This window comes from Eleginops maclovinus, chromosome 12, assembly GCF_036324505.1.
Source record: "Eleginops maclovinus isolate JMC-PN-2008 ecotype Puerto Natales chromosome 12, JC_Emac_rtc_rv5, whole genome shotgun sequence".
In the NCBI taxonomy this organism is placed as follows: Eukaryota; Metazoa; Chordata; class Actinopteri; order Perciformes; family Eleginopidae; genus Eleginops; species Eleginops maclovinus.
This window is the reverse complement of record NC_086360.1, coordinates 19668315-19685987: the sequence shown is the minus strand read 5'-3', so window position 1 is coordinate 19685987 and position 17673 is coordinate 19668315. Positions and strand designations below refer to the sequence as shown.

At 39.2% G+C, this 17673-nt stretch overlaps 2 protein-coding genes across 3 annotated transcripts; both read left to right on the top strand.

Moving 5' to 3' along the window:
* The first annotated feature begins 5371 nt into the window (after window positions 1-5371).
* vsig8b (V-set and immunoglobulin domain containing 8b) lies at window positions 5372-10030 on the top strand. 2 transcript variants are annotated; one of them, XM_063898358.1, is made up of 9 exons: window positions 5457-5521; window positions 5646-5683; window positions 5875-5954; window positions 7579-7748; window positions 7935-8136; window positions 8352-8504; window positions 8600-8722; window positions 9173-9311; window positions 9423-10030. In XM_063898358.1, exons 3-9 carry the CDS (start codon window positions 5882-5884, stop codon window positions 9658-9660), a joined length of 1098 nt encoding a protein of 365 aa, XP_063754428.1. In that variant the 5' UTR covers window positions 5457-5521; window positions 5646-5683; window positions 5875-5881; the 3' UTR covers window positions 9661-10030. The 2 variants fall into 2 exon arrangements, with proteins under 2 accessions (XP_063754427.1, XP_063754428.1); XM_063898357.1 differs by lacking the exon at window positions 5646-5683 and having other exon boundaries at window positions 5372-5521.
* Window positions 10031-15157: 5127 nt separating this feature from the next.
* On the top strand, window positions 15158-16135 carry LOC134873685 (uncharacterized). Its single transcript, XM_063897486.1, has one exon. The coding sequence runs from the start codon at window positions 15158-15160 to the stop codon at window positions 16133-16135; it is 978 nt and encodes a 325-aa protein (XP_063753556.1).
* Window positions 16136-17673: the final 1538 nt, after the last annotated feature.

Sequence of the window (17673 nt, the reverse complement as noted above, 5' to 3'; positions counted from 1 at the left end):
AAAACAGAAACTATCCACGCCCTCTATTGTGTCTTTTACATTCCAGTCTACACCTGACATTGGAATCTCTAGCGTTTTCTTGATTGACATCGGCTGCTTATGGTCATCTTGCAGCTTTAAGTTATTAACTATCGTTTTATGATTAACAGAAGTAGTAGCCAAGTGGGAATTCAATTTTTTTTAAATCCAAAACACCTTCTCATTTATCTGGTTATAATGTTACATCGGTTGCTTGTTATCACCTTGAGGCTATATTTTATTAAATATCTGACTAGTTTTATAATGTAGTTTAAATCACAGAGGACTGACAGTGCTGGAAAAAACAAGACTATCTTAAGAAGCTTGGCAAACCACATCCACTATTTAACAGCACAAAGTAAATCAGTTCTCCCACGCAGAAGCCACATGACCAGGTTAATACTTTGAAATAGAGTAGCTATTTTTCCTAAAATTATGAATTAATCCTCTTTGGTTGGGGTTACATCTAAGGTTAGAGCAAGGATTAGCAGTAGTTTGTAAATACACTGCACAGAGCGTCCTCCCAATTGGTGTAATAGCAGGAGTGCCTGTGTATTATGGCTAATTTTGAGAGTGGTTTTGACAGTGTTTTTATTTCTGCTCCAAATTAAATATAACTGCTTGACTACAAAAAAACGCAATTTCACTAATACTGTATGTAGCTGCAGCTGGTACAGAATACCAGCATCAAATGCATGCAAATTGTTTTCCACCAACTATTGTTAGTGTTTTGATGATAATTGCAGTCACTCTATAAATTATTAAGTTGCTTTCAAGCACGGCCGAGCAGGCATGCACACCCATTCATATGAATTTTAACCCTGCGGAAATAATTTACTCAAAATAAATATGTTTATTTTTGTTATTGACTGAGGATACAGACAATAAAGCAGAAGATTGTACCCATTTGCATCACCTTTCCACAACACAGTCTGTGAAGAAGACAGAATATTTCTTTAATTAATTAATGTTTTTAATGGTGAAGTCAGCTTTAAATTACATCATTCTATCATATTTCCCAAATGTGTGGGGAAAAATCCGCTATCGTGGAAGGAGAGCGGGGGAGAGGAGAGATCTGAAGTTATATTTCAGAGAATACAGTTTCTATCCCACTCCTGCAAGCGAGGCTTAGGGGACGGTAGTCTCCATGGACTCTCTCTGTGTGCCAGACTTCACTGGGTTTAGCACAAGAAGCACAACTTATTGGATTATGGGGTCCACCGTTTTTGCTCATGTTGCTGGAGGCTGTGTGTGTGTGTGTGTGTGTGTGTGTGTGTGTGTGTGTGTGTGTGTGTGTGTGTGTGTGTGTGTGTGTGTGTGTGTGTGTGTGTGTGTGTGTGTGTGTGTGTGTGTGTGTGTGTGTGTGTGTGTGTGTGTGTGTGTGTGTGTGTGTGTGTGTGTGTGTGTGTGTGTGTGTGTGTGTGTGTGTGTGTGTGTGTGTGTGTGCGTGTGTGTGTGTGTGTGTGTGTGTGTATGCTGGGGTTTGTGTGGGTGGGCAGCTTGTGAACCAAGGGAGGGATGGAGTAGTAAATACATTTACTTCCATATTTTATAAATGGGATTTCTTATAGAGCCCTGCCTTTTCATGTTTAGAGGTTGGAAGTTTAAGCAGGCCTGAGGACCAGCCTACTGTAAGTGAAGCAGGACCATCAGGGCTTCTTCTGGTTTCATGGGGGTTTTCCTGCACCTGTCTAATTTCAGTCGACAGGAGGTGTTTTGTTTGCTAAGACAGGTTAAGGTTTTGGCACATATTCCTTGTTCAGATGGACTCTCTGCTGATCATAATTGTCTATATGCGGACAGAAACTCACAGGGGAAGTGATTCCCTGGAACAAAAACATTCTGTATGTGTGTCCTTGGTGGCTATTGGATGTAGTAACCCCTCTCACCCTTGTCATATTTCAGCCCAGGTAGTATGGGATGTTGTTTCCTCAGGCTGAAGTTAATCTTTCTTTCTCATTTGTCCTCATCTAATTTTTTTTAATATCCTCTTTGAGTGCTGTAGCTGTGAAAAAAAGTTCAGATCTCTAGCTGCAAAAGTTTCAATTTAATTAATAGAAAATGGATGCATACTGTAGCACAGGCAACCGCTGGGGTTTTGTCCTGCTGTTTTCAACATCATTCAAGCATGTTTTGATGGTTACTGTGCCCTTTCCTTAGTGGGTTACTGACTGAGATGAAGAATCACGGAAGCTGAGAGGAATCCTTACATTTGCCTCTTTATTATTTATTCTGCAGCACAGAACATAGAAAGCACGCAGGGCAGCAGGAGCTGAAATTGTGCTCTGCTCGGCGAGAGGGAATAATCACACCGGATTCACAGCATAACAAGACAACACACATAACTGGATGTAGACTCTTACTCATTACTGCATGGTGTAACTAACACCACCCAGGCAGCAGAGTGTGTGTTTATGATGGGCAGGACATCTGTTTATAACGGCTGATAGTTGTAAAGAGACAAAAAATCAATTTCCCTGTCAGAGTGGACATTTAATTGCAGAGATTCAGAGGGTCATGAATATAAGAACGTGCTGGCTGTATTCCACTCACATAGCTCTTTGAAGCCTGAGTGACTGCCTCCCTCTGCCAGAAGCACCATCTTTGTCCCAGTGGCGTACCACCTTAAAAAAGATGAATATATGTGCTCGACCGGCTACCTGACATTGACACACAGTGACTCACGCTGCCATGCTATTTCAGTAAGGCTGCTGGCAAGCCTAACCTATTTTCTGTAGCCGCTCCCCTCCCTGCGTTGGTCATTTGTTTGCCTCCCCTGCGAGGCTGTTTACTTGTAATTTGGACATCTGTCAAGGTGGTTTGTTTTCTACCCTGCGGAGTGATTAGGCTACCTTTGCCAAATGTGGGAGGATAAATGGGGTTATAGCAAATCTTGGCGGGAACGACGACGTTTGCCTACCTTTCTTTAACCAAGCTTAGTTGGATGATTAAGACAGCTTCGGGTGACAAAAGGCTGCTGTGTCCAGAGGTCACAAATATATTAATTCAGCCTGTTCACATGCTTTCCTGCAGCTTTAATGTTGGTTTTATATCCCAGTAATGTCTGTTTGGTCCCGCCTTGTCCTGTCACGCAGTCTGTTCAGTGCTCCTGTGCCAGAACCTTCTCTTACAACAGAGGGGCAATTAACCACCTGCTGGTTAAAGCAGCTCTACCTCATGGCCTCACACACACCCTGACATTTGCAGGATCACAGCACCATAGATGTGTTGTCAATGATGCAAACTGCATGAAGCTCAGGAACACAGTTTGTACACACACACACACACACACACACACACACACACACACACACACACACACACACACACACACACACACACACACACACACACACACACACACACACACACACACACAGAGTTGAACAAAGTGTTGAAGGGGATGGTGCCGCTTTTAATTTTGCTCTCATCAAAAACGCGCTCTCTGATAATATTCCATCTCGAGCACTGGTAATTTGTTCATCTCGTTAATGAACATTATTGGCAGGATCGCATTAACCCAGCACTTCCTAATGGCAAACGTCATGCTCTGTGCTCACATCACCTACTATACACTCTTCACAAAATCAATATGGAGTAATTTCACCACTCCATTCAACTTCATTTGCAACCTTTTATTTTTGGGTCATAAGACACAGTAGGATTTTGTGCATTAAAACAGATGATATGAAACACCTTGAACACTGTTCTGTAGATGTTTAACTCCAAATCAAAACTCTCCATTTGGGTAAATCATTTATAGCTGATAAGAATCTGTGATACTAGCTATAGGTTGTAATAGCTCAGAGAATTTGTGATTTCTGTGTTAATCACAGGAATTAATGACTCAATACTAGAGCAGTTTGTGGCTCTGTCACCATCTGAGCACTGACGTACAAATCAAAACATTGTGTCATTGTGTTTCTGTTAGAGTGTTTTCAACGGGTGTGGCAGGAGGGTGTGTCGGATAAGGGTTGGAGGAAATACAATTTGTTGGCCCATTCAAACTGAAAGAGGTTTCGCTACTTTTCCACTATGTGTATTATATTACAGCAAGGGTGAAAGTAACTAAGTACATGTACTGTACTTGCACTTTACTTGAGTATTTCTATTTTAAGTTACTTTGTACTTCTAATCCATTACAATTCGAAAGAAAATATTGTACTTTTTACTCACTAAACGTATTTGACAAGATGAGTTACCAGTTACTTTGCAAGTTTATATAATTAATTTAAATATTAAATTGAATAATCAAAGCTTTTTATTATGTATAAATATACCTGGCAGTTTAAACACTTAAAAAAAGATATCTCCACCTACATCAGCTCCAGAATGTAAGTTATGTTCACCTTAAAAGATCATTAATCATAATCCAAGAATAAAATAAAACATATTCTGAAATTGCGTTATCTTCATAATGATTACTTTTAGTTTTAGTACTTTAAGTATATTTTACTGCTTATATAATTGTACTTCCACTTAAGTAATATTGTGAATGCCCGTCTTTGTTCTTCCAACATTGCATTACAATACATCATACAAAAAACCCACATTATATTGACACACAGGAGGCAGCTATATGCATTAGTGCAAGGGTGTCCAAACTTTTTTCACAGAGGGCCACATACAGAAAATTATACGGAGAGCTGGGCCACTTATAGAGGTGAATATTGCCTCATAAGTTAAGTTATAAGTTAGCAAAACAAATCAAATGTAGGTGAATAATGCACGATACTTTCAAATGCTTTAAGAAAAAACTGCCTACATTCCGTCTGTCTTTAGGGTTTCATTTATTTTTTTGGCAGCTCATTCCTTAAAACAGAAGCCTCAGATTGCTTAAAAACAAGAGTAAATATGAAGGTTCAATGTCAAGCTTGCCATAGAAATTAGTTATTGGGATTTCTTTTTTATCAACTAAGATATATATATATATATATATATATATATATAACATATATATTTGAGAAGTACAATATAAGACAAGCAGAAACTTAATTTGTGGGCCATATTGCATAATACTTTTAGAATTTTCTGAGGGCCGATTCTAAATGGCCTGCGGGCCGCATTTGGCCCCCAGGCCGTAGTTTGGACACCCCTGCATTAATGGATTGAGAAAAAGCAGCGCAACAACATATTTGTTGAACTCAACACTGGCTGGTAATCATTCCTCTCTGTCACTCAAACCTGGGATTACAAAACAAACAGTATGTCCCACCACTCTTTTTTATCAGAATTATAATTATTTTTTGTAATTATGTTAAACAAATGAACGCATTTCCAACCAACAAAAATACATTTCCTGGAATAGAACCTTGTTGAGGACGGCTTTAAATGTAACCAACTCCAGGAGTGGCCGAAACATGTACTATGGACAGAGAGGGTGTGGTCTAGTTACTGCTCCTGAGTTTCACCTGAGAGCAAAATAAGCAGACTCCACCAGTACTGAGAGACTGCCAGGCCTTCAAGGATATACTTTTACTTTGGATTATTCATTCTCCTTAAGGTATGTCAGAACTACTTTAGTTTTCTCTATTTCCTCTTCATGGTAGTGTGTACTTAAGTACTTCAGTAAGAAACACCTGATCTTACCTCTGCTTGTTTCAAATTGAGATTTATATTCATTTTAGACCTCACTAGCTCTGCTAACAACCCGAAAGTGGATAAGGTGAGAGCAGTAATTCTTTAACTCATCCCTGTTAAAGATTAAAGATAAACAACTGTGTTAGAAGAGTGGATGACAACCACTCTAGAGACCTTTGCACTTCCTTTTAATTAAATTACAGACAAAGTACAAAGGAAGTAAACAGCCACTGAAAATAATCTTTGAACATTTTATTTACTTCATGTTGCTTTCAGGGTTACTATGGAGCCTGTTTTCTCAAGTGCAAGGCTGACGGTGGCTGTGTTGTTTCTGCTAACAATCAGGCTGGAGACAGGTGAGTCTCGTTTTGTAATGAGTGTTAGATTTCAAGTGAGTAGGTGAGGGAAATACAACATTTGTCGTTAAATGCTCTTTTTTTGCCCGCTTACAGTCAGGAAATCATTCACACTGATCATAAAAAACAGGAACAACATGGTCTCAGACAGAGCTGGGGTTTTTTTCTCTCTGTGACTGACGTATAAACAGACCAGCTGAGATGCTTTGAGCTGATTATCTCACAGTATGTGTGAACTGCATTGTACACATTATTGAGGCGTATACATGTAAATGACTGCTATCTGATACACTGCACAACACTCATAGTTATTCTTTTCATATACATATGCTCCTGTTGCCAAGGTGTGTGCATTTGTAAAGTAAGACACTGAGAGACTTTATTGTCCCCAGTGGATATTACTCTTGGGATTCAATCCCGGCTCTCTAATTTGATACAAGGACAACATAAAAACAAAAGTGAAATGAAATGAAATGAAATGCATGCAGCAGAGTGAAAGTGTTCTTATCAAACATATGCAAAACCAAAAGGAGACGCACAGGATTTGATTTTTTGCAACACTTTGTGTCAAACAGAGCAGATATTGGGGGAAAAAAGGAGAACAACTATTTAAAAATCAATAAATCTGTACACAAACATTTACGTACAATTTAGGAAATACAATAAGGACATGATAGATTACTGTTTAAAGATGTGTACAGTATGTCAGAGGTTAAAGTGGAAGGTCTTTGCAGTTTTAAAAGTGGCTGTATTGTGACTGCACTTAGCTTAGATGTCTTTACACATGTAAAACAGACATACTGTAGACAACAGCATTTTTTCCCAAGGGAGCTTTTGAGAGAAACATTGAAGTGACCAATTTTCAGCATTTCTTTCATCATCAGATGCTTTTATAAATTCCTCTGACATTTTTTGTTTTGTTCAGTGCTTTCAGACAGTAAGCAGACTTTATTAGTGTCAATGGAGAGGCGGATTTGATTTATCGACGCAGTCTATTAACACATTTAGTGAAGGTTGATTGCCTAGATGGGGAAATAGTGAAAGGAAGTTTTCTCCAAAAAGTATGAACAGTGAAATGACAACATTAGAGATTAATTGTATAGATCTGTTGAAACATGTCACCACATATCACAATTAACACTAGAGTGTTTCTATAAATGTCAAGCTATCAGCAACAAATAAAAGCAATGGCCATAAACAGTGAGTCAGCAGGGCGTGTGTCAACCTTGAAGCAGCTTTTAACTGTCCCTTGTCAAGTACATTTTTCTAGTTTGCATCTTCATTCAGTTTTCATCATTGTTTACCCATATATTTCTGACAACTAATGCACATCAAGGGTCTAAAATTAATCCGTAACTCATTTTATTTACAACCTAACAATTTTACTTCTATTCCAGCTCCAAATACTCAGCAGTTTGACTTAAAAGGCCAATTAGTCTCAGATCAGCACCTACTCCACTCACAGACTGTTTATGAGAGCTTGAAAGCCATTAAACTGGGGAAATAAATATTAATGCGATTGATATGGAACTGGGGTTTTGTTTATGTCTTTGGAAAAGTGTAGCAAGGAAGAAGCATACGGTATATCTTAGATAACAATCTGATTATTTTTCTGACCCCTTAGATGTGACCGAGGCGATGCAGGTGACGACCTCGGGGCCGCAAACCATCCAAAAGGCTTTGGGAGAGACAGTCACCCTGGGATGCACCTACACACTCGGCCCCGAAGACACAGGAGAGCTGGACATCGAGTGGTCCAATGTTAGCCCAGACATGACACAGAAAGACCAACTGGTATGTGTGAGTCAGAGGACAGAGTGTTGTTGAATAAAAACCTGTCTGAGAGGTTGGCTAAATTAAAGGAGCGTTCATTAGACATACAAGAGTGTGGGTTATTATGGTTTTCTGCCCTTAGGCTCTGTTAGTGGGAGAACCTGCTTTGAAGACCTGTCATCACTCAACCCAATCTTTGTATCTCAGCTTTTATCATATACAGGGGGCAAGACGATGCGCTACGGAGACCCCAGCGTGTCCGAAAGGCTCAAATTCATAGTGGACCCCAAACAGGGAGACGCTTCCATCTCTCTCTCTAATCTGAAGCTCAAAGACACTGCTACCTACCAGTGTAAAGTCAAGAAAGCACCTGGCGTTGACATGCGAAAAGTCACACTGAATGTGATGGGTGAGGAGGACTTCTTTCTTACCGGTGTTACCTGTTCATGACCCAGCCCTCTCTTTCTTCTTTTAAATATTACTCTCACTCAAGGAATGTAGAGGGAACCGACCAGTTTCTCTTCCTGTCTGCAGTGATCACACCCTTTCTGTGTTGTTATCATCCTTCACACCTTTACCCATACCACAACAAACTAAACCATGCTGCTTATTTTTATTCACTAGTTCCCCCAACATCCCCAAAGTGTTGGGTTGAAGGCCCGGAGGAGAAAGGTGGTCCAGTCTCCCTCCGCTGCAAATCTTCTATGGGATCCATTCCTCTCTCTTACAAATGGAGGAGAGAGAGTGGAGGTGCAATTCCACCCGATGCCACCCAAAGTAAGTTTGACAGACAAAAAGGCTTTTCTATTATACTTTCATGATGTTTTACTTATATAATATGTCTGTACTAAATGCTGTCACTTGCCATTAAGACCTAGAGACTGGAGAACTTTTGATAAAGAACCATACGGAAGGAAACATTGGAAGTTACGTGTGTGAGGTGAAAAATGCAGTGGGCCAAGGGCAGTGTAAATATGCACTGCATGCATACAACCGTAAGTCATCATCAATTTAACTCTCAAGTACTTGGCACTCTTAAATTCAAGATGCTATGTTTTATACTGCATGCTTTAGAATATTTGCTGCAGTTTAAAGTGCAAGTTGTAAAAGAAAATGTACGTCTCTTGAGGAATCACAAAAAAGGGGAACTGCACTTGTTTGATCTTATAGACAGCATGTGTCTAGGTCTGAATACATTGGATTCAATAAGCCATTCAGGTTTTGCAGTTTTTCTTGCAATTTTATCCAGCCAGACTGGGCTTTTTGGGAGGGGGTCTTAAAGAGACATGTGCAAGAAGAAAGAGACTGACAGAGAAAAAATTGTTTTATGTTTTAAATAATGTAAACATGTTCTAAATGAAACCCAAAACACAAATACTTACCTGTATATTAACGTGATATGTCCCCTTTTAAAACACATTACAATATAATTTCTTGACTTCCAGCTACCAATAAGGTGGGTGTCATAGTCGGGGCAGTGATAGGTGCCCTCCTGCTGCTGCTCCTCCTCCTGCTCCTCATCTGGCTCCTGGTCTGCTGCTGCAATAAGCGTCGCTATGAGAAAGAGGTTGAAAATGAAATAAGGTATTGCAGCAGAGCTGGAAACAATTTCAAGCAAGCCTGAAATATTCTCAAAATATTCATTCAATATTTAAAACATCATCTCACGGAGAACTGTGTGACTTGTTTCCTCAGGGAGGACGCCCCGGCCCCAGAGAGCAGACCAACAAGTAGAAACTCCAGTTTACGCTCTGTGATGGCGTACCGCACCCACCCGGGGGTGCAGTACAGCTCTGTGAGGAAACAACTGCCCAGTGTCAGTGAATCGGCCCATGGTGGCGTCTACACAGGGGAGAGTAACGGCAGATCTCAAAATACTGCAGGGGGCCGTGCTTCCCTCAATTACGACCATCGATATGGATACCCTGTGTAACTACCTTCCAAACACATGATAGACTTTTTCATTTTAATATATTTTTTTAAAGAAGTCACTATATAACAAACCGTGCAATACAAAATATTGAGAATTATGGGAGTATTGGTATACTGTATGACTACTGGGGACATTCTTACCTCAGCACTCGGACAAATATAAATGTATAGCTTCATGATGCACTGTAGCACATCATTGCTACTGAAAAGGTTCTCATTGTTACACAGATTTTCTAAAATTGTATGTAAAGTGTATATATCTTAATACTTGTATTTTTATGGGCGCCTTTTTCTATGATGCATAGTAACCAAATCAATTCATTACTTTTTTTTTGTATAAATGTGTACAATAAAACATCTGTTTAAACTAAGATGTGAATTAGGAGAGTACCTTCTGATTAAATAAAACATTTAGTTTTGAACATAAAAATAAGTAATCCGAATGTTAAGTCGTGCAAATACAAATAATTAAGAGGAGTTCATATTTGGGGATGTGTTAAAAATGAAGATGGTGCAAGACTAGGTGTTATAAATTTGACCATGATGCATGAACATGGTCAGGCAAACAATCATTGTCTTTCTGTCAACCTCTGTTTTCATCGCCAGTGAAGTGAAGGATTTTTCCAGGGATTGGTTCTTCAGGGTTACCAAATCTGCTCAATTGTAAACCACAAAATCCATCCAAACATGTGATTTTATTCAAATGGCTCGCTGTCAGATTAATCACAAAATAATCTTGCTATTTCGGACATTTTGGATGTAAATGTGCAAGTTTCTGCAAACTGACATAATTAGTAATCATTACAATCACCTTTTTAATCTTGAAAAGTATCTGTATTTATGATGAAAACTAACCACTTTTAGATAATAAAATGGATATAAATTAAAGTTTGTAAAGAGAAAGAACCAAACCAAAAGTATTTGGAGAGGCAAAGAGGATCAACTCAACTTTAACATTTAAACTGTAAAAAACAAACAAATGAAACATGCTGGTTCAGGATTATCATTTAAAGGAGTCTTTCTAGTATATGGAGAGACCCTCACTAAAATATGGACCAACATCACTGTTTCATCAGACATTACATCATGGAGGAGGTAACGATGTAGAACAGATTGAAGCCACTAATAAAGCAGGAGCACATATACAGTATAGAGTGATGAATGCATCTACATGCTGGCACATTATGAACCCATCTTGTATAATGGCATAATCAGCATTCAGCCAATGATATGAATACTGATCATGGTTTTAACTGTCAACTAATTTTGTTTTCATTTCAGAATAAGACCCTCTGTTACCCAGGAGAACTTCCTTTATCGATTTACAAATCAATCCTCAAAACTGCTTTCAAATAAATAAATCGACTGGATAAGAATAAACAATGTTTAGCCTGATGTCGGCTTTTTTAGTCAGAGTTGGTTAAGCACCATCTGAAGAACAGGTCCCAGAGCTGTAATGGATATATATAAATACAAACTTTTAGCTGCACATGAAACAGAATATTGGGAAACTGGCGGTGAAGTCAACTTTTCCCTCTGATCCTCTTATATGCATTTGCCTGCTGGATTTTCTTTCATTTGCAGCACAAAGCACTGCAAAATTGTATCGTTTGAGTTGTGTGCTTCTCCCCTTTTCACTCACCAGTTATTAGTCGAGTATTTGAGGCAGTGACCTGCAGCTGCCACTCTCAGAATCCAGAGTCAGCATTGTGCCTGCAGACCCACCGCTCATCCTCACTTACTTAGTCCCATCTTCAAAAGATGTATGTTGAATTAATAAGAGCTGCAAGAAGTGGTAAAGGTTGTTGGGCTCTTGGTAATCATTTCTGCCAAGGGCTCTTAAGAAGTCCCATCCCCCTCTGCACCAATTTGTCTAAAGACTAGTAATTTGTTGAGAAGAAATTAAAAAGCATCAAATTATACTTTTAGACACGCTTTCCTCTCTTTCAGATAAGCTTTTTCTTGAAGTCAACCAGCAGCACACACAGCCCAAACATAAACACATACAAACACAGCCTATCAAAACATGTTTGCTATGTCTCTGCATTGTTTGACTTATTTACTTGTTGTCTTCTCATAAAGACAAATTGCCAAGCTGTCTACATTTGTTTATTTATGTCCATGTCAGTATATTTATGTTTGCTCAATTCAAAACCAAGTCAAAAAAGTGCTTATCCAAATGAAGGACCGCTTCTCTGTGTAAAAAACGTATTTTTGTCTGTCTGTCCTTTGATCCCTGCATGAAGGAATACATACACTAATTAATTACAAATACTTGTTTTTCAACCCCCACTTAGAAACCACATTATATTTTCTTTGATTAATAAGTTTCTGAGGCAGAAATTCTCACTTTGTCGGCATAATAATTATTTTCTTTTAAAGCGAAGATCCCACTGTGAACGTTCTTTCACATCTAAATCAAAGAGTTTCTGCATCAGATTGAGCTATTTAATGCTATTGTGCCAAAAGGACTGAATTTGTTCATGAAATTTAGCTTTGTATTGTTCTGTGTGAAATCAACTACTCATTATGAAAATCATTTTTCCAAGTTAAGCTGCTATTCATGAAGACCTTGGTAAGCCATGTAACAGTTTTTTACTTACATTCTTTTGTCCAATTTGGGGTCACACTTTCCGAAGATTACTTTAGCATGTCTGTCTGTTGTGGTCAATACCATTAACATTCATGTAAGATCCATGTGTTTTTTTTTAGCGTGAACATTTTCTTTAAATAAGCTTACCAAATACCAAATCAGAAGTAGGTTTACACATACAAGGATGTTGCTTTGGTATAAGTTGTGCATACAGAGGCACAGAAAGTAGAATGAAAGTAGTACAATTATCAAAGCTGAGATTTGCAACATATCAAAAATAAAGACTATGGACTAACGGAGCAAAAAAGGAGTGCAGTAAAATGTAACAAAATATGACACTACTAAACTATATTCAAAGTGGAGAGTTATGCGGATTTAAAAAAAAAAAAGGTGGATCTTTAGGTCTTATATATGAAGGCTTGCAAACGGGCATGATAGTATTAATACTTATTAATACTATCATGCCCGTTTGCATGATAGTATTATGCAAACGTGAATTGCATGATATAAAACCTTGTCCTCTTGAACATCAGCTCAACAGTCGTACTGAAAAGCTGATACAAATTGTTAAGCTGATTTTTGTGAACATAAACTGCCAGGGCTGGATAGGGGATGGGAAGCGTTTCAATATACACAGCCAGAGGCAACATACAGTCAGATGTAAAGAACATGTGGCTGCTTCTAACCCTATGGGTTGGAGCAGCACTGTGCATTTTTTTTGTAGTTTTTTGTACCCCCTTTGGTGCCTTATTTCGTTGTTTGTGCATTTTATTTTTGTACATTGGGAGCCAAAAGCTATGTATGTTGGATGTTTTGTTGCCCACTGCAGGGAATTTCATGTTGCTGGTACAACTTTGACTGCAGCATATCTGTTACTCTATTGTTGTCAGTTGCAAATAAGTAAAGTAAAGATGATTAATTCACGTTTATACTGTAGGCAGAAATGCACACATCAGAATCACAATCAGGAACAGGTTTATTGCAAAGTAGGGTTACATATGAGGAATTTGCCCTGGTGTGTATATATGAAGAGTGGAAAGCTGTGCAGATATTGAAAGTTGTAACCAAACGAAAACCTCCAAAAATGTATACTGGTTTACAGTAAAAAGAATGTATTTATAATGAAAAACAATTGATTTCATATCCTCTGTTGTATCCATGCAGAACGGAAACATAGTTTTGTAAGATTGATTTTTACTTGGTTTGGTTCTACTTGTAGAGTTTGTGTATGTACAGACATTTATTATTTAAAATTTGAAATGAATGGTTGATTATTAAATAATGAAATTATGGTTTTAAACTAAACATAAACAACACGGCTAATTTTGTGGTGCAGGTGTGTCGCTGTGTTTTGAAGGGGGAAAAAAAGTCATTAGAGTCCTGTTTGCTTTAATGAAATAGGTATGCATGTAAAACAGGCAAACCAAAAACAACTAAATGAAATCTAAACAAAAAAATAATTAAAGTCAATTCTTAGTTCTTCTTGTTTAAGTTAGTGTCCTCCACGGCACAAACTCCGGTGATAAGTTGATGCATTAGAAAGGATCCAGAAGGTGATTCAAAGGTGATTTGCTTTTCTTATCAGGTAAATAGGTGTGTGTGTGTGTGTGTGTGTGTGTGTGTGTGTGTGTGTGTGTGTGTGTGTGTGTGTGTGTGTGTGTGTGTGTGTGTGTGTGTATGCGGTTCTGTGTTTGTAAATATGTGGCCAAGCTCCAGGGATAACCATTTGCATGCATCTGGTGGTCTGCGGATTGGCAGAGCTCTCATGCTGCACTGATGGACATACAGTAAAGTCATGCGATAATAATAATGAGCACGTCTCCTGCTGCCCCGCGTCGATGCAAATACACTGCCACCACTACCTGTGGTCATAATTGATGCAAATATGCTTATATATAAATCACAGTCAAGGGACGCAAACAAATCCAAGGATTTCACCTTGCGTCCCTCAGACATCTTCAGGCCAGGATTAATGCTTGGATTAGCAGAACAAAGGATCCTTCTGCAACGAAAGGTAATGAGTCAACATATTGTGACAACTAGTAGGCACAGAGCGTGTAAGCAGAAACAAGAGCTGCGGTTGAATGTATTTCTTACTTATGAAGAGACTGAGTGAAATGACCCAAAAGTATTCAGTGGCAATCATGACAAGAGTGGTTTGGACTCACTGTAAACGCAGGGAAACGCTGCTTCAGTGCTCCCTTTTTTCTTCCTCTTTGGCAAACAAAGGACAATTTTTAGCAAGTAGAAAGGAGATAATGCCGGCCCACAGTTCCTTGGTGCTGCAACTTTTTAAAACAACATTAGGCAGTCAATAACATATACATTTATGCATAGACACCTAAGTTCAGTCATGTTCTTTTAGCACTGCGGTTGTCTTTTCCTAAGTCCAAAAGGGTTAGAAGAAGACATAGGATGTCATTCCTTGACTATCTGACCGCAGCCCTTAAGTAGGATTCAGTGTGATGAAAAGCCTCAGCCCTCCCGTGGAGGATTTGTTTTGAGTTAAAAATGTATGTTTCTTACCCTAATTGCTATAACCTTCCCACCTCGGCTGCACTTGACTTTGTTTTGCATATTAGATTCACATATATTCGTCACCATGGTAGAATATTTCTCGTAATTGAGCCTATTTGGATATGTTTCGTCATTCAGAAACTAAATATGTGAATCTTTTCCCTAGGCTGCACCGACAAACCATGACTGATTCCATTCTGTGAAAGCAGAAAAGAAAAGCCTCTGGTTTAGGGTATACTTTTTTGCCTTCTTGACATCTCTTCCAACAAACCAGAAAGATAATAAAAACACTTGAGAAGCCTACCCAGACACCTGAGTGTCACATAGACGAGTACATTTTCCCCATTAAGATTTCCGGTGCAGATGTATTTGCAGTAACATTGTCATTATGTATCAGGTGAATAAAGTTGCCCTCTGGGTAATAATAGGTCTTTTGGCTACCACAACCATCTTCTTTAATGTCTACATCTTCCTGATGAGTATATGGAACTACCGGCAGAAAAAGAAGTGGAGTCCCTCTGAAACCATCATTCTGGCTCTGTCCGTGGCTGACGTGGTGTACCAGCTGATCTGCTACTTCTGGATGACCATGGATGAGTTGGACAGTAAGTGCCGCATCGACGAGATGTCTTACACCGTCATGCTGCTGTTAATCTACAGCCTCAAGTTCACCATCATGTGGGACACCAGCTTCCTCACTTTTTACTACAGCACCAAGCTGGTGAACACGCCCAACCACTGCTACACACAGATCCAGGACGCCATCCTCAAACATGTGACCTTAGCTGTTTGTCTCATCCCTCTGTGTGGCTTGGGCACCTGCATGCCGATGCTCTTGGTGTTTAAACCTGACAACCACACCACTGCTGACAAAGACTGTGGGGTTTTGATGCCAACCAACCATCTTGGCAAGGTCTACGAAGCCATGTATCTAATTCTCTCTGATGTGCTGCCCGGGTTGCTGATGGTGAAATGCTGCTTTTCCATCTCCTTCCACCTGGCCAACCATCTACGCCAGATGAAAGCCAGCACCAACGGAGCCCACAGGCCAAAGCTGGGCTCTCAGATGAGGGTGATCAAGATGGCTTTATCTCTAGTGGCTGTCTTCATCCTCTTCCTCGTCATCGATCTGTATGTCAACTATGAAATATCGGAGAACCATGAGAACATCCTCGGGCTCACGTTCTTCTTCACGTCCATCTACACAACTGTCGCTGCAATGGTCCTGATCTATGGGAAGAAGACTTTCTGGAAAGCTCTGATACATGAATTCAACGTTTTCCTGGATGCATTTCCGTGTTTGTCTTGTCTGAAGGTGCCTGAGCAAAAAGCTAAACCCAGCACTCCTGAAAAAGTAAAAACCTGAGACACACATTTGCTTCTCACAGGAAGTCTTTGTGCTGAATAAATTTGTCATTGTGTGAACTCATTAAAAACTCATTAAAAAATAACTTATCTTTTGTGTGTTTAGCAGTTTCAGTAATGACCAGTGTCCTGCTTTAAAAATATGAATTACAATTAAAGATATGTCACTGTGTTAAGCCAGTTATTTATTCAAATGACGCACAGATCACAGAGGCAAAGTCACCAGCTTTCAATCCAAATCACAACAGACTGCACCTATGAATATTAATATTTCAGTAGAACAAATAATAGTGGGTAAAATAGATCCCCAAGGATGGTTCCCTGGACTTGATGTAACTCAGGGCCCATCTAAAAATGTTAAAAAATACATGCAGTGCTACAGAGTACAGAGTATATTAATAAAACAGGAAAGTACACACATTCTGAATTCTCTATATATTTTTTTCACCACAGAGGTTTCACCTCAGCTGGGTTGCGGGTAGTTTAGGCTGGACAACAGGAGCATTTATGTGGAAAAATACTTATTATTGCCACCTTCTAATGTGAATCACTGGTCCTGAACAGAAATGTTCATGCCTGTGCTCGACAGCTCCCAGGTGTGATTGTGTCTAACTGTGTGTGTGGTCCTGAAAAGTGCAATCATGCCCAGCACATCTACCCTGTGTAAATATGGGTTTTAAAAAACATCAGCAGACCTCTTTGCATTGCTCCATTAGCTCACACCCCCTGGCATCCCCCAGTGAGGTTCAAAGCAGAGATACAATAGTGCAGCTAATCCCACATGCATAGGATCAGGATCCCTCCTGCAGCTAAATGGACAAAGTAAGAAAGGGCATATCTTCCTTTGATGCGAAGAGAGTTAAGTTGTTGCAAGGACTTGGCTTCGTGTCTTCCTCTTGGCATGGTTGGCATGATCAGGGCAAAAACAGCTCAATATGATACAATACTGGCCAATATGGATGCAATACTCCTTAATGTTATAGAATTTATTCTCTATCTTTTGTATTTATTGAGAAGTCACAGTAATGAAAGTCTCATAACAATAATATGTATTACAAGTTAAAGTCCTGCATTTATCTATTTAAAGTGTAAAAGTAAAGGCACTCATTCTTTATATTTTCCCCCCGAATGGCCAACATATAATCGCACAATATATGACATGATTTAATTGTTGCACTCGGGTATAAGCATCATTACTGTTGTAGCAGAGGGTGAGCTCATTCACTTTAACTTTATAGTAAGGAAGTTCAGTGTTCTGGTTCCGATCCTACGGGTCGGCCCCCTTTAAAGGGTCACAAGATAAATCTCATGGGGTCCTGACATGATTAATAACTTCGTGTTAATTCCATCTGAACTCTTTGGGCCTCCAATTTTTTTTTTTTTGTAACAATCTATTATTGGTTTAGCCCTCCCTGTTACATTCTTTATGGATGAGACACCACAGATGAAAAATCGGCTGGAATATTGTGTTGATACCGCGCAAGGCTTCCCCACCTACTCACCAAGGCCATTCACATATGCAATAAGGATGTAGAAAAA